Raw genomic sequence first — 25,955 nt, 5'->3', positions numbered from 1 at the left:
AGCCCGACGCGGGGCTCGAACTCACGGACCGCGAGATCGTGACCTGGCTGAAGTCGGATGCTTAACCGACTACGCCACCCAGGCGCCCCACAATTTTACTTTAAAAAAAGAGAGGCATCTCTAAGTTTTGTTTCTTTAAAGATAATTTATTGTTAAATGAAGAAGTCACAAAGCAAAATGGAACGGGACAGATGTCAAGATAAATTGAAAAAGTAGTTTTTGTCAAATGCTCTTCTGGATCTCCTAAGGTTAGAAACAGGAAAAGAGTTGAATGAAAAGGTAATCATTCTTTTTAACAGGTCTGAATTTGAAAAGAAAACAACTTTTGTCCGAAAATACAAATCCGCTTTATTACGTGAAAGCTATAAGTTAAGAGACTGAGAAAAAAGACATTTTTTTTTTTTTTTAAAGTAGGCTCCATGCCCAACGTGGGGCTCAAATTCACGACCCTGAGATCAAGAGTCGCGTGCTCTTCCTACTGAGCCAGCCAGGTGCCCCAAAGACTTTTTACTTAATAAGTAAACTGTATCTCTCAGATATGCTTAGGAATGTTTGGTTTTAATGAGCAAGTTTTAGAAATCATTGCTTCCACCTTGTAAACTAACACAAATCCACCAAAGATCAACGTCATTTATTCACCAAAGTGTCCCATCACATCTTCATATGCTTCCTTTCTTGCAACTTGCAGAAAGCAGGTATGAAGAAAAAGAAAAGGTGAGACAGAACTACAGTTGGTTCCCTAGTGAATAACTTAAAACCTGCTTTTCCATTTGTATTACACATTCACAATCGATCCCTTCTACTTACTTTACTGATACATTTCAGATTCTCTCCACACCTAGAATGATTTTCCCGAACTTAACCCAACCCCCAAAACAAACAAATCTCGTATGGACATCTCAAAACGCGGGTGTGTTCAAAGGCTATGTTCTCCCACGTGTCTCTCCTGCTATGCTGTCCACAGTACTGTTCTGAGTTCATTCAAGTGTCCCCACTGGGCCAGAGCAAAGCCTTGGGAATTCTCTTAACATAACTTAAAAATTACATTTACCACTTGTCTTCAATGATAAGATTATGAGATCAGAGAGGAAAATTCGTGTTTGTCAAGAAATGCCAGGTAATTTTCCAAAAGCAGACAGCACTTGTTACTCTGCATGACGGAGCGGGGTGTGGAATCCCAGGGGGCCCCTTTACCGGTTCCGGCTCAACTTCGCTACGGCACACTCAGGACCATGGACCCGACCACAGGTTCCACCGAGAGATGCGTCCCAACAGGGGCACGACAGACCAAACATTGTTAAAGCTGAAGAGGACACCGGACAGATTGGCTCGAGAGGCTTCCGATAACGTTAAAGGAGAGTGATTATCAGCACACCTGCTCTCCTCAGAACAAAGGTCCCTGCTGTGGCTCCAGGGTACTTACAGAGTTGTCAATTTCGCTCTCAGGACACACAGAAACCATCAACAGAAACCCAAAGATACAGCGGGAATCCGGATTTACGATACCCTATAACCCTCGAGCACATGAGAGAATGTGGTTGTATTCAAAGGAAATATCCGTGGAATGTTCTTTCCAATAGTGGAAGATCAAAAGCCATCTGCCACCTTCTTCACTCAAAAACCTCAGGGAGAGGCAGGAAGAAGTACACGCTGGGGCAGGGAGGAGGCAGGGTGGGCAGGGAGCCGAAGCCAGAGACAGCCTGGCCCACCGCACCCTCCGGCCCATCGGCCATTTCTGCTTCTGAGGCCAGTTCAGCCGAATTCACGAAGTGTCTTCCGTCCGCACCTAATGCCCTGATTGTCACTTACACTAAAATAAGCACTTTCGAGAAATATGTACCATCGCGACAGTGCCCGATTTTGGAGTTTGACTTGTGACATTAACCCCTATCCTGAAGTCACCCTTCCTTCACCCGGAGCGGGGATGGAGTGATTTTCTTGCTTTTGGGCTTAGACCTAAGGTACTGGTGAAATTCTCTGCAGTGTGGACGCCGTCAGTCAAAGTCTGAAAAGCAGTTGACCCAGGATCCCTGGAGAGAGGACAGCCATCCTGATGAAACAGATTACCAGAAACATCTACCTCTGTCCCCTCCCAGACAGCGGCAAGTCCTAGGTGTGGCCGTCCATTCCCACCGTGAGCAAAACTCCCTCGTGGAATCCCCAAAAGTAGTTTCCCTAAGCATTCTTTAAAAATGCTGTTTCTCTCGGGGCGCCTGGGTGGCTTGGTCGGTTAAGCGTCCGACTTCGGCTCAGGTCATGATCTCACGGTCCGTGAGTTCGAGCCCCGCGTCGGGCTCTGTGCTGACCGCTCAGAGCCTGGAGCCTGCTTCCGATTCTGTGTCTCCCTCTCTCTCTGACCCTCCCCCATTCATGCTCTGTCTCTCTCTGTCTCAAAAATAAATAAAAACGTTAAAAAAAAAAAATTAAAAAAAAAATGCTGTTTCTCTCAAAAGGGCCCTCTGCTATGTTTTGCCTTATGAAAAAATAGGAAAGTATTTGGAAACCCCAAAATACATATCAGGAGAGTTACACAAGCCTGTGGACACATTACCAGATGCCAAGGGTTCAAGGCACTTTGCCAGAGCCCAAGCTCGGAACTAATGGGTGGAAGGAATAAGAACAAAGCCGTTGCTCTCAAATTGGCCAGTTTGACCTGACTCTCCTGAAGAGGTGAGAACAGGGTGAAACTTTTTCCCTTTCTTTCTTTCTTTCTTTCTTTCTTTCTTTCTTTCTTTCTTTCTTTCTTTCTTTTAAGGCAACTTATATTGTGGTTTGGGGTTTTTTGATATCATGAAAAAGATTTCGAGAATTCCGAGAGTTTTGGTGAACAGGAAATACAAATGGAAACGGAAAAAAAAATATGGCATGAAGCTCGGCTCTCCACAGATTGAACCCATATGGATGTCACAGCTCACTGAATTAGCACCGCTTTCAGGGAAGACACCTCAGGCTGAAATGTCTCCAAACTCACTTTTTCCATCCCAGAGACTTTCTCCACGGTCTTCCTCAGGCCAGCTGACCAATAGAAGAAGAGCTCGCTCCTCCCTCCCTATTTCAAACTGGGGCCGTTTTCCTTTTGCTTCAGTTGGCTTCCTGTTTTCTCATCAGATTGAGACTTTGGGGAAACCGGGCAGCAGCAAACTAACACTATACTCCTTTTGAAAACAATTTGACCATTTGTAAAAACCAAATTCTCTCAATGGTTCTAATACGAGGCCGTGACATTTTTTTCCTTCCCCGGGCTGGGCTTAGAGGTATCTCTAGGTCAGACTCCTCTGGGGCGCGAGCCACGAGCCACACTCGAGGGCAACGGAGGAGCTGGTCCAACCCCACCCAGGCTTGAGTCAGCACTCGTCCGAGAGGCAATCACTGCCCGGGAGCTCTGTGGCTTCGAGCTCCACGCTGGACAGGAATCTCCTCAGTGTCTTGCGGCAGTTGTAATCCAGAGTGGTGGTGTAGACGGTCTTGGGGTACTTGGGGTAGACGATGGTGGTGCTGAGGAAGCGGGTGGGCTTGTGGCGGGGTTCGAAGCGCACCTCGGCCTTATAGTTGCGCCACGTGCAGTTGGGGATGCAGGTGACTGTCTGGCTGCGGGAGGTCACTGCCAGGCCCAGGGGCAGGTGGACGTCGTCAATGAAGTGCCTCTCTGAGTCGTACTTGACCGAGGAAGTGTACCTGGGAGGGAGATATAAGGCAGCACGAAGCCGTTCCCCTTGAGCTTGGGGCTCAGGGGTCCCTACCGTGACCCTGATCCTCTCGTGTGGTGCAAACCTTGAGATGTGGCTACTCTGGTCAGAAGCAGCAAGGAGCTGAAGCACTTACTGTGTGGTACAGTTCTAAGCACTTCACTTCCAGGATCTAATTTAACTGAACCAACTACCCTGGGAGAGAAAACGGAGGTGCAGAGGTCAAGGTCACAGTGGGAGTGAGTAGTGAGTGGGGCTGGGGTTTACATGCAGGTGTGCCAGATCCCAAAGTTTACCCTGCATGCACTATTTCCCTTTGCGGGCCGCAGCCCCTGGAGTCCAAGAGTTTTGGTGAATTTAAGCTAGGAGAGCTTGGTCACCTTACTTCCCCAAGCCTTGGTTCCTCTTTCTGCAAAAGGTGCCCAATAAGAACGGAGCAGAGTATTAACACGCAGCAAGTGCTGTTGGTGGTATAACGAGGTGGATTCTAGCTTTACTAGGGGTGAACGGTTTGTATTCTCTGTCCCCTGAAGTCACCATCAGCTTGCTTGCTTGCTTTATTCCTTCCTTCCTTTCTTTTTTTTTTTAATGTAAGCTTTATGCCCAACGTGGGGCTTGAACTCACAACCCTGAGATCAAGAGTCACACGCTCTACGCTCTACCGACTGAGCCAGCCAGGCACACCCGCCATCAGTTCTTTAATGAGAGGAGGACAGAACCCAGGAATCCTGAATGCTGGTTCTGAAAGTTCAGTGATACCAAGTACTAGTACTTGGTCCAAACTTGGCCTTCGGTTTGGAGACCCCCTCAAACCAGAGACTCCGATATCTGACCTTATCAATCAAAGCCAATTACAGTCTTGATTTCTATAAAATAAATTAACATCCATATTCTACTTTTTTTTTTAATTTAAGTCCTTCTTTGCTAACTTGGAACCTACCTTTTTTTCTTTTTTTTTTTTTCTTAAATGTAAGCAAAGCATTAGTTCATTTTACTGAGTAATTATGGCAGCTTCATAGATCTTGAAATAAGAATGAGCATCACACAGCATTACCCACACCAGTGCCCCCTACCCACCGGTCAGGGGGTAAGAATTAGCATTCTTTTCAATGGAGAGGATGAAAACACGCATTCTCCTTAGGCAAGTAGGTTCGAGGCTGGTGGAAGCTAATGTCATGAAGTCATGTCCTCATTTTGTTCAAAATACAAGCTCCCCAGGAATAAAGGACTGAACCGCTCACCTCCAAACTGGTGAGCCGCCTTTGTTCCCCATAAAAGGGCCCTTTGTATTAAGGGAACTGAGACTCCAGCAAAAAACCCACCAGCTACCAAAAGTAAAATTCCTTTCTCTGAAAAGACAGATCTTTAACAGAGGCTCTCAGTGAATCTCTGCCCCCAGGTAATCCTGGATGAGATAAATTCCCAAAGGAAGAATGGTACTTTCAGATTGCAAGTGAAATTGTAATTGGAGACAAGGTTATTGCACCTTGAGGCAGGGGTGGGGAATGGGGGTGGGGGGAGCAGCTTCTGAAAGAAGAATTATTTTATTACAAAATTGTAAATATCTGATGGTCATGATACACAAAATGCAAAAAGCAAGGGGCGGACTTTATGTATAACACGATCTTGTTCTTATTTTAAGAGCTGTGTCTATGTATTTAATTGGTGAGAATACACAAAGAAATCCGAAATGGTACCCAATAAACTATGAAAAGTCTTTGGCACGCTTTTGTGGTTAACTCATTTTTTTAAAATAACAAGCATTACTTTCTGGACCAAAACATGAAAAGTGACAAAATCCAATCAGACCAGGGCCTGCTATATTTACCTTACTTCTGTCGGTGGTAAGGGGTCAAACTCCACTCCTTCGCCAAAGGACAGGGGGCAGAGCCTTGGCGAGCAGGCGAAGGCCAGGGGGCTGGGGAGAGATGCTGGATTCTGTGAGGATGGAGAAGGCAGTTAGACCACAGGCCGGTCTGACGCGTCCCCCACAGAGGTCCTGGCTCTGAGCTTCCTGCTGATGGACCCGACTGTGATCTGTGTCCTCCTCCTGGCAACGATGTCGGAGAAGGGCTGCCCCACAGCACGGGAAGAGCTCTGCATGGGGAGCCAGGAGATCTGGGTCACATCCCATGCCCTGTCACTTTATCTGCACACCAAGGGGATGCCCCTTTCCATCACTGAGGTTTTGTGAAAGGCTGAGGAGCTCAGTGTCACAACCTTGGTCAGACCCTGGGGCTGCTGCGTCATCGCACGGCAAGGCGATGAGAAAACCTCGATGAACTGGGGCCTCACTAACCAGAACCCTCAATTACGTGTCCCCCAACGCTGTCATTGTCTCAGCAATACTTCAGAAAAGGCCAAAACAAAACTAAACTAAACTCTACCAGGAATTTTTTCACACTGGAAGATTCCAACTTCCCCGCCGCCTTCTCTGCCTCTGGGACTGCTACATTTACACCCAACAAAGATGCAGAGATCCATAAACTCACTGGGAAGATGAACACCCCAAAGGTCTCGACCCCATCTTCCACCATTCAGAAACCAGAGCACGGCATTCCTGGAGGTTAACGGGCTTCTAGCCTGCACCAAGCCCCGAACTTTGATTCATCAAGTAGCCTGAGTAAGGGGGACAGTCCCGTCCTAGACACAGGGGCTAGTTTTCACCCGATTTGACTGGAATTGGGCTTCTGTGTTAAGTGTTCACGGGAAGCAGCCTTTTGGAGTCCCGGGTTTACAAGCGATCTGTCATTTTCTCTGCCTAATTTGAGAGTAGGAGCCACACTCCCGCCAGGATGTGGAGGTGGCGGCCCGGCCCCCACTTCTTCCAGGATAGAGAAGGAAGCAGACATTTTTAGAAGGTAGGCTCTAAGACTGTTATCATGTTACCCAGGCAGAGTGTCAAGTGAGGGTGTAGGGTAGAAACACCAAAGTCAAAGGGGACCATGGCAGGTGAGGGAGGGGCAAAGGGTCCAGCTCCTGAACTCGGGTGGAGAGCTTAAGAAGCCTTGGCTGGGGGAGGGGCTGTGGATGGGAACTAAGGTCCGTGGGCGGGGGGAGGAGGGGCAGGGGAAGGTGTGGGCACTGGCTGCTGCAGAGCTGCGGAAACAGCCCCCAAGTGGTGGCAGGGAGGCCTACTCTGTCCCCAGCTCTCCTCAACCCAGGGAGCGCCTTCAGGCAGTGCTGAGGGCCGCAGGACGCAGGATGACGGGGAGTGGAGGTGTTCAACTCTTAACACTCACACTGCAGCCAGGAATCCACACAAGCACTCAGTTCTCTTGCCCCTGCCTTGCCTTCTCAGCTGCCTCACCCTGCCCACTCAACAGACACTCCCTGAGCACACCCCTTGGCCCAGGTCCAGGCTGGGGACGGTGCACGCAGCAGGAGTTCCAACAGACGCTTGAACAAGGTGCCGCCAGGGAACGGGGACCACGCCACTGATTTGGCCTGGCTCAGGGAAGCATCCAGGAAGGCTTCCCAGAGGAGGTGACAAGTTGCGCTTGAAGGGCCAGCAGAGCTCTGATAGGTCAAAAAGGCAGCTGGGTGTTGGGGGAGGTTGGAGGGGATGGGCCCGGAGGGAAAAAACATGCCAGGTAGAGGGAGCAGCATCGGAGGCACCAATGCATGTATCTGCCTAAGGTCAGGGGTGTGCCAGACAGCAAGGGTTCTGAAGGCCAAGTTGAAGCAAGTGCTGCCTTCCAACGGAAATGAGAGAGTACACGGAGGTCTCTGAGACAGGGTCAGTGGGGCAAGAATTCCACGCCCATGAAAGTGCATAGGTCTTTAAGGAACAGCAGGAGCCACTGACAACTCCACCGGGAGAGGCTGTAAATACCCATCCCCAAGGGGAAGGGAGGGGGGCTGAGAGCCCCACTTTGGGCCTTGGCTCTAGGCAGGATGTGGCTTCCCATGAGCTCTAGGGAAAGGCAATAAACACCACCTGAGTGATTCCTGAGGCAAAAAAGTCTAGGTGTTTTTTTTCTTTAAATACAAATTTTGAAATAAAAGAAAAGAACTCCTTTTTGAAAGTTTCCTCCCACCCATCTAGAGTCAGACAGGCGTTAGGTGACAGGACAAGGTGGGGGAGGGGACACCAGGAGGCCAGAAGCTCATGGGGTAACTTTTCTCAAAGGCTGTCTTCCACGCCACTGACATGGTCCCCAAAGGCTGCCCGCCCCCTTGCTCCCTGAAACAGGGAGCTGAAGCACACCCTTCTCCCCCAAGACCAGCCAGGAGGAGCCAGGCCCTCGGGAGGCGCCCCCCCCCCCCCGTAGGGGCAAAGCCGGGTGGGGGCGGGGGGCGGAGGTGCCAGGCCCGCAGTACGGAGGAGGCTGGGGTTCCTTCTCCGTGTCCCGGGCCCCTCTCCGGCCGGACCCGGGCGGGAATGTGGCCGAGTTGTAGACTCGCAGTCCCGGGGGCCGCCACCCCGAAAAGAGGAGGCGGCGGCGCGCCTCTCCCGGGGCTCCCGCGCCTCCCAGGCGATGACAATTTTCCAGCCACCGGCTCCAGCTGGCCAGGCTCTCGCCGCGCTCCCGCCCCGAGCTCCCGGCGATGGCCACGCCGTCCCGACGGGCGGGTGGCGGCGCCGACAGCGCGCCCCGAGCGGGCCGGCGGGGCTGGCCGATGGCCCCTCGGGAACCGGCTGCGGGTGGGATGGGGAGGGAAGGGGCCGGAGCGGAGCCACTCACCGGGGCTGCTGGGGTCGCCACCGCGTCGGGCTCCAGCGTCCCGGGTGCCGGCGCGCGCTCCCCGCCGCTGCCACCGCCCCCGGCCGCCGCGAGCCCCCAGTGGCTGGGGCTGGGGCTGGGGGGCAGCCCCGAGTCCGGACTGTCCAGGACGCCGTCGCCCTTCTTCTTCGTGTCCACGAGCTCGGGCACATCCTGCAGGCTCAGCCGGCCCACCATGGCTGTGAGCGCGCCGGGGCCGGGGGCCGGGGGCCGGGGGCCGCGGGCGAGCGAGGGGCGCGAGGAGCTCACACGCGGACCGGGGCCGCTGCCCGCCCGGCCGCCCTCCCTGCCGGCTGCCCGTGCGCCGTCCGGGTCTCGCCGGCAGCCGCGCTCCGGGCCCCGCCCTCCGCCCCGCCCCGCCCGGCGCGCGGGGCCCGACCCGCACTGACCCAGCTGCGAGCCTCGGCGCCAGGGGCCGCTGCGCTCCCGCCTTGCGTCGCCCGCGCGGCGCTCCGCACCGCAGCCCGGCCCGCCCGCAGCTGCCGATCCGGGCGTGCCGGCAGCGCCGGGCGGGCCTCGCAGCGGGAGGAAAGGCGCCCCGGCCCCGACCGGCCCCGCGCCCCGCTACAGGTGCTGGAGCCTGCTCGCCCCAGGCTCCCGATGGCGCCTTGTTCCCTGGCCTTGGCCCCGCAGAGCCCGGCGGGCGCTAGTCCTGGCGGTCGGGGGAGCCAGAGTTGAGTCCCGGCCTGTAGAGACTCAGGCTCCTTGGGGAGCCGGCCGAACCCAGCGAGCAAACAACTGGAAATTATTAATAGTTAATGCTCTTCGTATGGCTCCAGCCGCCTCTTGGCTCAGCAGGGCGGGCTCTCAGTGTGTCTCTGGCTCTCATTTCTGCCCCGGAGGGAAAGAGGACCTACTCCGAGTACCCTCAGGAGATTCGGGGGTGGGGAGACACCACCCCCCTCGCCTGGCTGCTCTGCTGAACAGGCTGTGACCACACCAGACAGGGAAATTCTGCAGTGGGCGCGAACCGGAACCTTGAAGGACTTGGACAAGCTCAGCAGGCTGCCCACTGGCTGTCCGGGGGGCCGGGGGCTCTCCGGTGGGGGCCACAGCTTCTCATTCAGGGAAGTTCCTTTCTAAAAACCAGATTGGGGGATTGCTCCCTCCTTTGGCTTGACAGAGAGGCCCTGAGTGGGAACTCGTTTCAATAGCTGTCAGCTGTAGCTATTCTCAAATCTAGTGCTTTTGCTCACAGAGACCTCCGTGATTATCAGTTACGTATTGGAAGCTCGCACCCCCACCAGCCCCCCTACCCTGGGAGTTTCTGATGGGTGTTTAGCTCAGAGCCTCAAGCAGGAGGTGTGCCTAGACCTAGCTGGCAGGTGCCAGCTCTGGGCGGAGGTGTGTCCTGGCCGGAGGAGAGGCGAGCTCTGTGCATGCCCCACGATGGCAGCCAGTCTGCATCCTGGCAAAAACAAAGGATACTTGTCCTGCCTGGGACCTGTTAAAGTCAGAATCTAAAGTGAGTAGATGTTAGAGGTCTGCTGGCAAACTTCAGCCCTCCTACCCTCCTTACCTCATCATTTTCAGGTAACAGAAAAGGGGCTTGACTCGGTCCAAGTCACATAGCTGGTACAAGGCACCTTGTCTTGGATGGTCCCCAAGGTTTCGTCACTGGAAAAGAAACCTGGCAGGTACCTCTGTACCGGGAGGTCATTCTTTCATTTAGGGCCCGTGGGAATAGATTACAAAGTCAATGGAGCACAGTGTTAGCTCAACGACGGACTGTTAGCAATGGGCCTTGTGAGATGGGCCAAGTAGGTGGCTATGTTGATCCCACCATGTGCACACCCCAGACTGCCCTGCCTCAAGTGGGGCATCCCAAAAGGGTTGGCAGTGCCTCTCGGGGTTGTGGCAAGCATGGGGTGTTGGCAGTAGGAGGACTCAGCGCCCTGGAGGGAACTCACCCCCCAGCATTCCCAGGTAGATCCTAAGAACTCTTCCCTAATCCTGGTCAGGTTAGGAAAGGTGTCCAGGAAGATGGCAGTTGCTCCAAGGAGGTGATGGCCTTCAAGGTCATCGGCCAGGAAGAGGTGGAGTGTGAGACTGTGGAACGTTGGCATGTTAGGCCAGTGCCCCAGCTCTCTCCATCGAAGTGCGGTCTGTTGTGGGGAGCTTGGGAGGGGTCTCCACCTGCACCTGCTAAAACCCGGGAGCCCAGCGCTGCCACCCTCTGAGGGAAATTCTGAAGCATTTAGATTATCCACATTCTGACAGAAGATCCACAGAGACATCAAAGCTGCCAAAGTGAGCCAGGGGATCTGAACCTCCTGGCTTTGTGGGAGCCAGGCAGATCAGAGTGACGCCTTTGAGGCACCCCTTCCTCCCTGGCTCCAGGGTCATCAAGCAGATGGCCCAGGATTTCACATAGTCCTCTTGGCCATCAAAGTGGACCCGAGAAGCATCCACACACTGACCTCAATCCTGCCAAAGTTTTGTCTGATCCCCAAGAACAGCTCCTCAAATCTACAGTGGATATCAGGAACTCTTCAAGTAGAGCTCAGTCAGGGCTTTCTGAATCCAGAGGATATCCTTGGCCCTCACCCAGGACAACTACCAAGGAGTTCCCAAAGCATAAGCTGATGGCCCACCACGGCCTCCTTCCCCACAGAGGAACCCAGCATCGACACACACAAGAAACTGGAGGGGCTTGAAGAGGTATCCAGCTCCGGGTCTGGACACTGATGGAGAAGTAGAGTTGGAGACCAGGGTCCCAGACAGACTCCCGTGAAACAGGTGCACCCTCTCCCAATAAGCTGCACCAAACTCTGACCCTCCGTTGGCTCCCAGCCAATCAAAAGACAAAGAGGAAGGACCCAAGGTTTGTACACTCTTGCTAGACTATCCTTAAAGAGCTTCAAGGTAAGTCCGAGCTGACTGGAAGCCACATGGGGACCAAGGAGAGGGTGGGGAACATCCTGCCTGCACAGGCATCTCCGTCGACTCATGGCATTCCTGATGGAGATGAGCAGAGGTTTTCTTACAACAGAAATTATCCAACTTCAACCTGACCACGTGTCCTTCTGGGTGGGAGAGCAGGGGGACTTCCTTTGTAACTCAAAGGGAGCCATGTAGCTCAGACTGGAAATCAGTTGTATTTCCTCAGCCCTGAGCAATGAGTTCATGCTGTAAATGTACTGTGGTCCTTTGGAAGATCCCCACTTCCCTGGGCTCATCATTGTCCTACATCTTATTCCAGATTGCTTTCCACGGGATGTTTCTTTAAAAAATCTCTAACCAAAACTTGGGAGGGATGATGGATTCCACCTTTGCCCCCTCCCAGTCCAGCTTTGAGGCCTTCTTCTGAGGCATAGCTGGGGCACACCTAGAAATCAGGGGGGAGCTACACGAAACAAAACAAGATCATGGAGCCTGCTTAAGAGTGGACTCTTCTCAAAGCTGTCTTTTCAGAGCGTGCCAGGGCCATTGTCCCCCTGCCTGGTTCACAGAGACCGGTGTCCTCAGAGGACTTGGCTTCTGGCCTGGGGCCTTTCTCAGCAGGGTCTGAGGAAAAAAAGATGCCTAACAATGATGCCAGTCCTGCATTTTCCCTTTTTCTGCACTAAATTAAGCTGATGGCTGAATAGAGTTGAATCAGACAAGAACAGGGCAGGACCCCCACAACTGCTGCTGTTTATTGTTTTGGAACAGCCTGTCTTCAGTAAACCCAGCCAGCCAGAGGATTAAAAACAGCGACGGCTCCAGCATGCTGGCCTGTGCCCCGTGCCCCGTGCCACCTTGCAGTCCCAGCGCATTGGGCCCTGGAGTTCTGGAATTCACAGAGCAGTGGATTTGCCTTAGTGTTGAATCAGGTCCCTCCCTTTCCTTCACATGCACCTGTATCAACCAAAATGCTTTTTTTTTAAATTAAACTTTATTTCCATAAGTATTTTGGGATTAAGATTAGAGTTTTCAAAGAACATTGAAAGGGACCTGCCATATTCAATAAAAAAAAAAGGAACTGAATAAAAAGATATACTCACAGGAGTGTGTGCACAGGCATTGGTGAGGATTGGTCAGGTGAGCCCTGACACTCACAAAGGTGGTGTGAGCCCCATAGAGCCAAGGGACACCCAAGTTCTGGCTTAGCAATTTCAGGTTGAAGTGGGCCTGAGGGAACAGGTCAGTTCCTCTTCTTCTGTTTTTTTTTGTTTGTTTGTTTTTAATGTTTTTTTAAATGTTTATTCTTGAGAGAGAGACAGAGACAGAGACAGAGACAGAGCTTGAGCAGGAGAGGGGCAGAGAGAGACACACACACAGAATCTGAAGCAGAATCCAGGCTCTGAGCTGTCAGCACAGAGCCGGACATGGGCTCAAACTAACGGACTGTGAGATCATGACCTGAGCTGAAGTTGGATGCTTAACCGCCTGAGCCACCCAGGTGCCCCCCCACCCGACCCCCCTGGCTCAGCTCCTTTTGTGACCTTTCAACTGGGAGACCACCTGGTCAGGTGGGAAGACACCTGGTCCAGCACAGCTGGCGACACTAACCTAGAAACTGCATGCAGCTTAGGATGGAGTCAGGCTGGTGTCCCCTGGGGGGAGAGCCCTGTGACCCCAAATACGACTCCGTCCTTGAGGGCTCCTGATTTGTAAGCTGAGAGCTGTGCTCCCAAATGCTCCCTAGTTACACAGAAAAGGGCCGTGGCCTCTGCAAAATAAAACCCAGATGGGATTTTGCAGAGAGCTGGGGCACATGGCCTCCTTGGACCTGCGTCAATACACTTGCACTCTTGGCTCCGTTCTGCGTATTCACACTGGACAGGACTTGCAGCCCAGAAAAAGAGCCCTTAGTTGAGCAATTGAAGTTAAGCCCCTTGGCTCCTTGGCTGAAAGACATGATAGAAGGGTGTGCTGTCACTGTCCCTGGGCAACAGATGGCCGGTCCGCGCTGCCACGCTCCAAAGGCAGCCTCGAGACGCCATGGTGTTTCAGGACCACCCGGGGACGCCGGCCTGCCCGGGCTGTGTGGGAAGAGATGGTGAGTGGGAGCCCGTGGAGGCGGCCAGTTGGCTCCACAGTGATGGTCTGACCCATGGTGTCCTTCCTGGGAGCCAGGGCCCCTAAGTGCTTTCCTCTCCTCCCCCGAATTCAAAGCAGGATACACGCAGGCAGGAGGCGGCTGTGGTTTGCTGCTATGTACAACTGGAATCTCTTGATACTTGCTGAAGACATTTATGTGCCTTTGAAGAAATGTTTTTCAGTTTTGAGTCTTTACTGAAAATTAGCCAGGGGTGGGGGAAGGACTTGATGAGGGAAGAGAGGTCGTGAAGAAAGTGTGTCTCCTGTTTTCCCAGGCAGTATCGCTGGGGGGTAACTGGAATTTGACCTTGCACTTTTGCAGGATGACCCCAAGCACGGACAAGCATTTCTGGAAACTTCTGAAGGTGTCTCTCATGTGCTCATAAATAAATCTGGTCATACACATGGGATGCCTGCTATTAATTTCCCTTTTCCTGCCCCTACCGCCCCTGCTTCTGGTTCTGCTAAGTCATGTGACAGTGTCCCACCACGGCCCCCCAGCAGGCTGCCCTTGCGGAGACCACCATCAGCCATGCCGCTGCCCCTTACCAGGCGCTACCCGGAGCCCTGAGGGCTGCTGCTGCCAACACGGGCGGTGGGGGGAGGCTATATTTGTAGTGCGGTCCTGGAGCAGTGTGGCTTCCTTTATGCCTGCTTCCTGCCCTAGGACTCAAACTTGAACCCTGAAGGGCTAGGCCAAGAGGCAAATAGTAAAACAAACAAACAAAACCAAAACCCCCCTTTGAATTCCAAATCTCTCTCCCCTCAGTCAGGCCTGTCCTTCTGGCCCCTTCTCTTAGAGGCTCCAGGGTCCTGCACGGAAAGAGGTTGTCTGGACCTGGGGATGATGAAGATACTCAACTCTAGCCTCAGCTGGGGACCTCTGCTCCACCAGACAACCATCAAATATCACCCAAATCCCATCTCAACGTCTTGTTTTTGAAGACTGAAAATTGGACTCTGATATCCCAGGGAGATCAGCTACCTTCCTTTACATCAAGGCTGTCTGTCTGCCTGGCAGGCTTTTCAGGCCAGAGCCGCCAGGTAAAGTATCAGAGAAAGGGCCTTCTGGTGTTAGTGTGTGGTATTGGAAGCAGGAGTTTCTAGAATGCCAGACGCCATCAGCTTCCACATCCCAAGACAGGCCTTCTGCATAGGACACAATGCCTGCCTGTCCTTCTATACGCTTGTAGTCAAAAGAGCAGTTAACACAAGCTCGGCCGGGCCTTCCATCCCACACGGACAGTAAAAAATCTGGGTTCAGGGGTGTCTGGGTGGCTCAGTCGGTTGGGCGTCCGACTTCAGCTCAGGTCATGATCTCACGGTTTGTGGGTTCGAGCCCCACGTCGGGCTCTGTGCTGACAGCTCAGAGCCTGGAGCCTGCTTCGGATTCTGTGTCTCCCCCTCTCTCTGCCCCTCCCCTGCTCGTGCTCTGTCTCTGTCTCAAAAATAAATAAAACATTAAAAAAAAAAAATCTGGGTTCTGGGCTCCTCACTGAAATACTATTTACCAGCAATCTCCTGGCCTTGTTCCACCAGAATGCATTTCACTTCTACTCCCAAGGCTGGTAGCTCTTACCAAAATCCGCTTGGAATTCATTTGAGTAAGCCTGCTCTCCCACAAGACCCATTCATTCAACCAGCACCTACCAAGGGCTTACTCTGTGAGAGGCAGGGTGTGCGAGCACAGAGGGGCCTCCACCTGGCCTGGGGAGGAAGGGAGGCGAAGCTTGGGCAAAGATTTCCGGAGGAAGTAGCATGTGTGCTGATCTTAGCACACCAAGTATGAAACAGGCAGGCAAGGAAGGGGCGGGGAGAAGGCAGAAGGAACAACAGGTGAAGGCTGGGAGCTCTGATGGTCTTTGTTGATTACCGAGAAGTAGACCCTAACGCATCCTCTCTACCAAATGCTACCTGCTTCGTGGTCAACCTGGGGAGCTTTCTGGTGGCCACACCCAGGATAAACTACCTAAACTGGGGATAAAGGGCATGTTGGAATCCAGTCACGTTTCCTTGAGTTTGCCTAACAGTCTGGGACTAGATCTTGAGACCTCGTCGCAGAGCTTTGGCGGTCATCTTTCTCTTCTGCCTTAACTTCACTGGGTAGAGAGCACTGAGCGCTGCAGACCTGGCCAGGGCTCCAAGTTCAATCCCTACTGGAGTCAATTAGTTCCACTCCCGGACATGCATCCTGCAAAGGTGATCGAGGGAAGCAAAGGTTAGGGTGGCTGGCTTAGTCTAGACATGCTCTCGGCTGGAAATGCCATGTCAAGTACGCGGCCACAAGCTGTTAGTTTTCTTCTTCACTTGTAATGGGGATTGTTTTGTGACTATATACACTGGCAGACGAAAGGTTAATACTCTTAATTTTTTTAACTGGACTCAGTTTAGCTCCTATGCCATTTTCTCTCAATGGAAAACGGTCTTACTAACTCAGTGTAGTTTCTTCTCTTCTGGAAATGACTAGTGGCTTTGGGTAATTAATATTCTTGTCTTTCTCTTTTGCCTGGGTGGCATCTGGAGGGGTTTATAGAACATCATGGCAGCAAGGATGGGGTGGCTGGGATGAGTGCCTGGTCCACGGTCATCTTCCTCTCTCTCTGGCCCCCACTAAAGTATAGCTTGTTTTCCTGGGCCCTGGAATGCTACCTTCTGCTTTCAATATCCATAGGCCACCTGTTCCGCATCACAGTTGCCCTAGCCTAAGGTATCTTCCAATGAGCTGGCCCTTTCACTACTTCTGGGAACTCAGGGGGCTTGGGAGCCGTCACCTCCCCACGATGGGAGTGTGAGGGACTCTGTGAGGTGCACCTCTGTCAGGCCTGTCTGTCTACATAATACCCTCACACACAGTTTCTCTTCCTTCGGGTGCCTTGTTGAACACAGGGCTTCTCTATGGGGTCTGTGGTCTCCTAGGTTGATCACTGGAAGCCGGGTAATGGCTTCTGGATCAGGACTTCCCTCACACTTATGGGGGGTCTTTTCCACCCCCAGAGGGCTCAGCCCAGAGTGGTGAGGTTCTGGATTTCTTTTCAGTGACCTTCAGCCTCTCTGCCTAGTCATATTCCCTCTAGTTTTTCCTTTCCTGACCGTCAAAATCCTCCTTTAAAATGGAAAAAGATACTTATGTCAAAATCCACTGTCCTGTGATGATGGCGTGGATTGTAAGCAAAGTTCTCCAGAATTTTGGCTCTTAAAATTTATTTTTTTAATGTTTATTTATTTATTTATTTATTTATTTATTTATTTAGAGAGAGAGAGACCAAGAGGGTGAGTGTGAGCAGGGGAGGGGCAGAGAGAGAGGAAGAGAGAGAAAATGCCAGGCTTGCCACACAGAGCCTGACCCAGGGCTTGGTCCCACGAACTGTGAGATCTTGACCTAAGTCAAAATCAAGAGTCAGCTGCTTAACCAGCTAAGCCACCCAGGTGCCCTGGCTCTTAAAATTTAACGGTAGGGGCACCTACCTGGCTGGCTCAGTTGGTAGAGCATGCGACTTTTGATCTCAGGGTAGCAAGTTCGAGCCCCACATTGGGCACAGAGATTACTTAAAAAAAAATTAAAGGTACAGGTTCAGAATAAGAAACAAGGGGCACCTGGGTGGCTCAGTCGGTTAAGTGTCTGATTCCGGCTTAGGTCATTATCTCACATTCGTGGGTTTGAGCTCTGCATCGGGCTCTACACTGACAATGTGGAGCCTACTTGGGATTCTCTCATTCTCTCTCTCTCTGTCCCTCCCTGACTTGCACTTTCTCTCTTAAAATAAATAAATAAACTTAAAAAAATACTTTACAAAAGAGAATAAGAAACAAAAACAAAACAAAATGCTATCCCAACACTCTTGCATTGCCAACCACGGCTTTAAAGACCACTCAAGACTTTCCTCTCTACTACAAAATCACAAAAGTCTATATAGGTCTGAAGCTAGGAATTTAAGCTATTCCATCTCTATCCTTTCCCCCATTCGCACCTGAGGAAAATGCACACAGGACACCCTGCCTGCTCCCGGAGTGGTGGGGAAAGTGGAGAGGTACAGAGGAATAGGAAGGATGCCCAATTTAACATCAAACTATCACCTCTCTCATGCACAGAGGATAATCATTGCTGTCATGAGGGACCCAACAAAGCACGTCCTCCAGCAGCCCTGACCGTGAAGGAAGCCACAGGTCATTCGCTTAATGAGAAAGCTTTCTTGCAACATGATACGGCACCAGTTGGGTCACATTTGGTTTTATGCAACAAAACCCAAAGGGGAACTTCTGCTTCCTGGGTCTCCTTGGGCACAGCTGCAACCACATCCTCTAGATCAAGGAGCAGGAAAAAATATCCAGGGCAAGTGATGTGGAGAAGTGGGCACACACACCATCGAGGACAGTGTGCAACAAAACCATCTCTGTGGAGGATGTTTTGGTAAAGAGCTAGCAACCTTCTAAATGTGCACATCCTTTAAAGGGGAACAGGACAATTTTAGAAGAGTATCCTACAAAAAGACGAGAACAAGTAAGCAAAGATACTTACACAGAGCCTCACCGATGAGGTGTTTCTAACAGCCAAAGAATACAAACCACCTGTTTATAGATTGATGGGAGACTAGCTAAATCAACAGTGATATATCTGAACTATAAAATACCAGGCAGTCACTTAAATCAATAGATCTCTATATGCTGAAGAACAAGATGTCTTAAATTCTGTTGTTAAGCTGCTTACTATTGACTTTTTTTTTTTTTTTGGCAAAAGCCCCTCTTCCCCCCACCCCCCACAGTATAGAGACAAAGTCTAGAAGGAGAGCAGGGCTTTTGATGTCTTGCCACATTGTTGTTTTTAATTTTTTTATGTTTATTTTTGAGAGAGACAGAGAGCAAGCAGGGGAGAGGCAGAGAGAGAGAGAGGGAGACACAGAATCTGAAACAGGCGCCAGGCTCTGAGCCGTCAGCACAGAGCCGACGCAGGCCTCGAACTCATGGACCGTGAGATCATGATTGGAGCCGAAGTTGGATGCTCAACTGATTGAGCCACCCAACCCTGCCTCCCCTGTATCTTGCCACACTGTTTTAACTTATTAACAGCAATACCGATATGATGCTTTAAAGAGGAGTATTACTGTTGCAACATTTTATAAGGTAAAGAAAATGGAAGCAGCAGCCCAGGAAACACTCAGAACCATCAGTGTTGCCAGTTAGGAGACAGGAGACTGGCTGGAGTGAGGTTCACAGCAGCTCCTTCTGAGAAAGCCTCAGAACGAAGAGGAAGTCCCTGGGCCCAGTCCGGAGACCACGGAGAGGGGCTTCCCCATGCTGAAACCCCACCTCCCAGGCCTTCCGGGGGCCCACAGTCTTGACTTGCTGGGGCAAGTTGCATTTTCTCTTGATTAATAATTCAGAGATCAAGGATCAAGTAACCATATTGGTTGACAGTGAGAGTTGTCAAGTGCGACTGAGTCTAAGGCTTGGTGATGCAGGAGCCAGGGAAGGGAGGTGGTGCCACAGAGACATGGGGGGTTCCAGGAAGGAGGCTGAGCCTACCTGGGGGTTACACAGGAGCTAATGATGGGACGTGAAGGTGGGCTGAGGGGAAGGACACCAGCTAAAAATCTGAGAAACCTCCGAAGGCACAGCAGGTGTTTGCACCTGTGATGAATACATTGCCTGAAGGAATCTGGAGTGAAGACCTTGGGGCCTGACCACAGTCAAGGCTCACTCAGGTCAAGAAGAGCCAGTGAAGGAGACCAAGAGGGACTGGAACAAGAAAGCAAGGCATCACGGGGGTTTCGGGAGAATTCCCGGGGAGGGGTGGGGAGGACTCATCAAATAAATGGAGAGTGCACAGAGAATGGAAGTTTAGCAAGATCATCAGCGACCTCCAAGAAACATTTCTGGAAAGTAGCTGACTGGATACCTTATAAGAGGAAACGCGTGTGGGGGATGCAGGCAGAGGCTGTCCCTCTCATCTGAAATGATAACAAAAACAACAGCAGTATCATGGGGGCTGGGAGGGTGGTGGGATCATAATGGGGAGAAAGCAAGTGTTTGAAACGCTCAGAGCCTCAATTTCCCATCTGCAAAAGAGAATTTGACCGACGTTCCAAAAACAAGTAAACATGCTACCTAATGCTGACGCTCCGACTTGGAGCTTCCCGACCCCAGAGCCAAGCCACCGCTACAACTAATGCGCAGCAAATGACCACACCGATCCCCTCAGCAATGGGGCTGTGTGTGGGGGCACCCTGAAGCAGCCACAGTCCCTGCGCCCATCACCTCTGGCCTTAGCACCCCATTTGCCCAAGCGTGAGGTGACAGAAGCACAAATGTTACCATTTCTAGGTTTCAAGTCCCAGGGGGTTGGGGAAGCACCAATACACAGGTGTAACCTGTGGGGCTCGTGGGAGATTTGAAAGAAGGATGGGCTTCCCCTCAAATGGTGTCCAAGCCTCCGCCGTCCCTTCCAGTTGGCACGGTTTTGTTCTTAGAGCACAGCTGCCTTGCACGGGGGGCTCCTTGCCTTCTGATGTCCTTCTTCCTTCCCCCCCCCCCCCGCTCCCTCCCTCCCTTTGTTTATTTTTGAAGGAGAGAGAGATAGAGTGTGAGCCGGGGAAGGGCAGAGAGAGAGGGAGACACAGAATCCAAAGCAGGCTCCAGGCTCCGAGCTGTCAGCACAGAGCCCGATGTGGGGCTCGAACTCACAAACAGAGATCATGACCTGAGCCGAAGTCGGACGCCCATTGGACTGAGGCCACCCAGGGGCCCCTGATGTTCTTCCTAAAGGTGGCAGGGCCAACCCCAGGAGGTGGCCTCCAGGGTTCTCCACATGGGATTTGGGTGATGGGTCAGGTGTGTTGTTGACTGGGTAGTGAATTTCAAATGAAACGGTGCTCTCTCCTGTACAAAGGTGACGCTGCCCCCCAGCCCACCCCACTCCACCCTGAGGTCAGAAAAGTCATGCGTGGCAGCTATTAATGAGGGTAGCAGCTTCCAAACTGACTTCTGGGTGAATCTGGAGTTCTTCAGAGATGTTCTGGTGGGCAAAGGAGCTCCACAAAGGTTCAATATTAACTTCTGCCTAAGAGCGCATTTTAAAAAAAAATTGTTTTTTTAATGTTTGTTTATTTTTGAGAGAGACAGAGACAGAATGTGAGTGGGTTAGGGGCAGAGAGAGAGGGAGACACAGAATCCGAGGCAGGCTCCAGGCTCTGAGCTGTCAGCACAGAGCCCAATGTGGGGCTTGAACTCAGAGCTGTGAGATCATGACCTGAGCCGAAGTCAGACGCTCAACTGACTGAGCCACCCAGGCGCCCCCCCTAAGAGTGCATATTTAAAACCTATTCTAAAAACTAAACATTTGGGGCACCTGGGTGGCTCAGTCAAATTAAGTGTCTTGACTCTTGATTTCGGCTCATGGTTTGTGAGATCGAGCCCTGCGTCGGGCTCTGAGCTGACAATGCGGAGCCTGCTTGGGATTCTCCCTCTCTGCCTCTCCTCTGCTCACCTGCTCTCTCTCTTTCGCTCTCAAAACTAAATAAATAAACATATTAAAAAATACCTAAATATTCAAGACTGTAACAGTACAACATGCATCCTCAAATGTGTCTCGGGTGCAAACGTACGATGATACAGACCCTTTGTGTGTTAACCTGTGCCGTTAGGGCTGCTCACGTACCCGTAGACCTCAGGATCAAGAGTCCTTGTCACATCTGTGTAACTGAAGAGTGTCTGGGATTGCAAGGAGGGCTGTTAAAACAGAACTGTGTTAGCTGCAAATTCTAAGCTGGATTAAATCAAGCTTTCTGTATTCTGTGCAACCAAAGCCAAGCACAGAAATAAGTTGGATGCCGGGATTGATAAAGTGTCATCCATCACCTGAGATTTAAAATGCTTTCTAGGGGCGCCTGGGTGGCGCAGTCGGTTAAGCGTCCGACTTCAGCCAGGTCACGATCTCGCGGTCCGTGAGTTCGAGCCCCGCGTCAGGCTCTGGGCCGATGGCTCGGAGCCTGGAGCCTGTTTCCGATTCTGTGTCTCCCTCTCTCTCTGCCCCTCCCCCGTTCATGCTCTGTCTCTCTCTGTCCCAAAAATAAATTAAAAACGTTGAAAAAAAAATTTAAAAAAAAAAAATAAATAAAAATAAAAAAATAAAATGCTTTCTATTTACTGCAGTGGTTTCAATGCTCTCTCTCTGATTTGCTTTCAAAGTCACTTGAACTTGTAACACGTATTAATAAACTACTTGTTCTGTAGAGCGAGAGTCCCACGTAAAATGGTGTCTCGTGAATTTGAAAGCCACAGGTGTGGCACAAAGAGCATGGATGGACCGAGACAGGAGTCAGACCCTGGCACCACCACCTGCTGGCCGTGGCAGTGGCATCTGCCTTCCAGGCCTCCAGGTCCACGTCGACAGAATGGAGCTGGCCACACCTGCTTAGCGGCGATTTTGATCCCACGAGGTAGCACCCCGTATTCAGGATGCAGTAAATACTCAGCAGCTGGTTCCCGTCCAGATACAGAGAGCACGGAAGAGTGCAGACCCCTTGGTCCCCCTCACGATCAAAGAGATGATCAGCCTGCCCGACAGTATGGGTAGCCAAGGGCCCGGACGAACCCAGCTGGGACCTCACCTACAGTGGGCGCCCTCCTGTGACAGCACAGCCAGCCACCTGTAGTGCCAACGGCATGAATACTGTAAGAGCCGTGCCAGGGAGGCAACCGGCATGGGCACGAGGTCGTGGGGTGTCTCTGTGTGTGAATTCACGTTTTTCTTTCTACAACATTGGCTATTTTTCTGTCTGCCTGCTAATGCTCTTCAGGGTCTGCTCCAGGCAGCCCAGCCACAGTGCTTTAGTTTGGGAATAATTCTGGGGCACGCGGTCTCTCCAGCAGCTGGTCTGCTTCCCTTCTCCCCGAGAACCGCCTTTCTTTTCCATCAGCACAGAGCAAACATGCACAAGAAGATAGAGTTTCTCTCCATCACTTCACCTGGCTCTCCTGAAAGTGGCTGCCCGCTTTGCAAATAATTTCCTTGGCCTCAGAAGCAAAGGAAAGTTTGTGGAGAAGCTGTTCTTAATTTCTCACTTTTGAAAAATGACCCCAAATGGGAGGAGGCACGGCAATTGTACAAATTCCATTTGCTTACTGAGCAGAAGCTACCAGAGCCCTGAGATTAAGTGATAAACATCCCTAGGGGACAAAGCGCTGAACCCTGTTTAACTTTAATATCCCTCTATCACTTAGCATTCTCTGTATCAATATCCCCAAAGCGGATTGAAAACCCAGATTATAGGGATTCAGCTGGCCTTGGGAAAGGTCTAAACTTCTTTGAAAGGCAACTGTAAAGTAATGCAAATAGCTGGTGAACCTCTGCCTGTCCCAAGATATTCTTACGTAGTTTTTTGGGTATTGTAGGAAAGGGAAAAAAAAAAAAAGGAGGGCAGGCAGGAATTCTGTCCCTGCCATGAATGGCCAGTTGAAGTCTGGTCTATGGACACCAGACAGCGTATTTAAAGAATTTGTTTGGAAGGGAGCCTTTGGCAACCTTTCTAATTTGCCTTCAGAGAAAACGTGCCACATTTTCCACCCAGCCAACACCACCAGGAGGGAGGAAGCTCTTTTCTGTCTGTAGGGTTATCCCTAAATACTGTGGAAATAGCAGCTGTTAGGACAAGGGGAATAGAGGGTTCGGAGAGTCTTAAAACGCTTGAGTAAGTTGGATATCACAAGCATGACCTGAAAAGGCAAAGACTTGGGGCACCTGGGTGGCTCAGTCGGTCGAGCGTCTGACTTTGGCTCAGGTCACGATCTCGCGGTTCGTGAGTTTGAGCCCCGCTTCGGGCTCACTCTGCACTAACAGTGCGGAGCCTAGGAGCCCGTTTTGAATTCCGTGTCTCCTTCTCTCTCTGCCCCTCCCCTGCTCACGCTCTGTCTCTCTCTGTCTCTCAAAAATAAATAGACATTACAATTTTTTTTTTTTTTTAAAGGCAAAGACTAGCTATTCCGCTGCTCACCCCCGAGGCAGCCTGCACACAGCAGCATGGTTATGTTGTCACCTGGCCATTTTGTTCAAGTCAGTCCAGGGACAGAACAAGCCCTATGGCCACCCACCATCCAGCCAGGCCGGGCACTGGTGGTTCAGGCCTGGCGAGCGATAATGGACATTTACTTCGTTTTTCACGCTGCCTGATGGCTGACAGAGCACGCAACCTGGTCTCCTGTGACCTACACAGTCCTATTAATTATAATCCCCTTTTACAGATCCTGAAAACTAAGGTTCGGAGGACTAAGGACTCGTCCAATGTCAAGTCAAAGTGCCGTAACCGGACCTGGAGACCAGGTCCTTCTGTAGAAATTTCCAGTCTCAGGCTGCTTTTGTTTCAGATGGACACATTCTTCCTACCCTGCTGCTCTCCAGTGGCTGGTTATGTTGGTGACAAGGACGAGAACGGGGCAGGCGAGCCACCTCGCACTGCTCTTCTGGAGGGTTCTAAGGAAAAGTCTCTTTTCTCATCAGATTGATCTCTGGGTGCCCCAGTTTAGTGGGGAGGGGGTGGAAATAATGAATGGAAACTAGGTAAGGCTCTTGAAGCCAGCCTAATGGAAGTGCTGCAACAGATTTTCCACCGCTGAAGGAAACGCCAGACTTCCCAAAAAGTTCACTGCAAAATGCCCACCCACTTATTACGGAAACAGGATTAACTTACTGTGTACAGGACAGAACTCATCTGCAGTCACATGGAAAAGCAGGCTATGACCGGAACAGTAAGGTGGAGAAGGGAAAGTCAACAGGACAGAAATTCAGAGCACAAGAAGGGTTCCAGATCGGACGCAACACACTCTACGCGTATTTAGAGGTGTCCAGCAGACTGGACGTGCCAGGACCGTGCTGATGAACGAGTCTGTTTTCAGGCACTGCTTCCTTTGGCCGTCAGGGAAGGGGCACATCTTCACCGGGGAGAAGGGGAGACGCTGCGGAGGGCCCGAGGTTCACAGGCTTCCTGATTCTTTCCTATTGTCCATTCTGTTTTCTGTCATCAGTAAGGAAATACACCCTAGCAAATGACATCCAGTAATGCTTTAATTAACTGTAGTACTTTATGCTCCAATATGCACCACGAAATCACTTCCAGATGGGGGAAATGAAAGATATTTACACAAAAAAGCAGTCCCTTTATTTTAAGGAAATTGATATCTCCCACAAGTATAGAACTTTGAGGGTCTGGGAGGCTATCTATTTTGATAAATACTAGGATCAGACTGGAAATTGAGATTTACGATATAAACCGGATGCCAACTTTTCATGTGTCCGTGTTTCCAAGGCTATTGTTTAAATGGCCCGATGCAGTTCTAATGATTTTATTTTTAGAAATCTGACTTGGAGTAGAGAAGTGTGAAACACTTGCTCTCACCGTCAGCCAGCCAGTTATTCTGGAGATTTCTCCTCCTAGGGAGAGGAATTACATTTCCAGCTGTGACCTTTTGGCATTTCCCCTAGCATTCCGTAAACAGGGAGCTAGGCTTCCTTGTCCAACAGCAATTCAGGATGGGCTGGAGGAGCACCCCCACATCAGGCAGCAGCCGCAGACGTGCTTGCTCGCCCTGTCCGGTCCTAACTGTCACCCTGCTCCCTCGCAGTCTGCTCTCACTCACGGTTGATCTGCACCCAAGAGCCATCCTCGGCTTGAGAAAGGAGGCACCTTTTTCTGGGGGGAAAGTCCTAGGTACTAGTTCTTGGGTCTTTAAGAGAGGGAGGAGTGGCGACAGTTTCACTTCCAGAACCGAACTTGGAGGTCCAAACACTGTCCACCCACTGTGGTTCCTATCACATGGTTATGATTCAGACAGAAGTTTCTCCGGCCTGGCCACCCCTAAGCCAGCTATCAGGAAGTCTGTCCATAAAAGTAGATCTTCATCAATTATAAATTACCAATATGTATTTTAACCACATAAAGTGGCTTCAAGATTTTTTTGTTTTTTGTTTTTTTTTTTGTTTTTTTTTTAAGAGTTAGAGAAAGTGGGGGGGAGGAATGGGCACAATATCTAATTTAGTTTAATAACAGAGTTCTTTGTTACTGTTTTTATCTCCTTTATGTATGTTATTTTGAAGTGACAATCATATATCAAATTTCTCTTTGGGGCCAGGTTGTCAAAACGGCAAGAATCTTAGTCTGTATGGGGACAGCACAATTCTGGCATGGTCCCTGTCATCAACACAAGCTTCAAATTAAAGCCCCTGGATGTTAGCAAAGAGTCTTTCCCATGTTGGTACCAGCTCAACGATACAGTAATTACACTTGCTTAGAGAGTTGGGAAAAATAAATCTTCACGAAAACGTGCTACGGGAACACTTTGATAAAGCAAATGTTGCTCTATTGCAATAGTTTCTAACAAGGAGGGTAAATGTTCCAATCACCCACATGCCCAGACCCCACTCCAGACTTCCTGATTCAGAATCTCCAGGCAACTGTATTTGTAAAATGGGCCCCAGGTGATTCTGATGCGTACCCCCAGTTGAGAAACATGCAGTCTTTAGAAGATGCAT

General features: G+C 50.9%; 1 protein-coding gene across 1 annotated transcript; it reads right to left on the bottom strand.

Moving 5' to 3' along the window:
- Positions 1 to 2,430: 2,430 nt before the first annotated feature.
- Positions 2,431 to 8,721, bottom strand: RFLNB (refilin B). The gene is made up of 3 exons (XM_058702885.1): positions 8,375 to 8,721; positions 5,515 to 5,624; positions 2,431 to 3,675 (listed from the first exon to the last, which is right to left on the bottom strand). The coding sequence occupies exons 1-3, from the start codon at positions 8,588 to 8,590 to the stop codon at positions 3,345 to 3,347; spliced, it is 657 nt and encodes a 218-aa protein (XP_058558868.1). The 5' UTR covers positions 8,591 to 8,721; the 3' UTR covers positions 2,431 to 3,344.
- Between the last annotated feature and the right edge of the window lie 17,234 nt (positions 8,722 to 25,955).

Source organism: Neofelis nebulosa, chromosome 16 (assembly GCF_028018385.1).
Source record: "Neofelis nebulosa isolate mNeoNeb1 chromosome 16, mNeoNeb1.pri, whole genome shotgun sequence".
Lineage (NCBI taxonomy): Eukaryota > Metazoa > Chordata > Mammalia > Carnivora > Felidae > Neofelis > Neofelis nebulosa.
Note: the sequence above shows the minus strand (reverse complement) of the source record. Positions and strands in the feature narration are given on the sequence as shown.

Coding starts and splice junctions, on each gene's coding strand:
- RFLNB (XM_058702885.1), bottom strand. CDS start 8,590: ATGGTGGGCCGGCTGAGCCTGCAGGATGTGCCCGAGCTCGTGGACACG. Junction 5,625..8,374: donor TGGCGACCCCAGCAGCCCCG/GTGAGTGGCTCC, acceptor CCATCCTCACAG/AATCCAGCATCTCTCCCCAG. Junction 3,676..5,514: donor TTACCACCGACAGAAGTAAG/GTAAATATAGCA, acceptor TCTCCCTCCCAG/GTACACTTCCTCGGTCAAGT.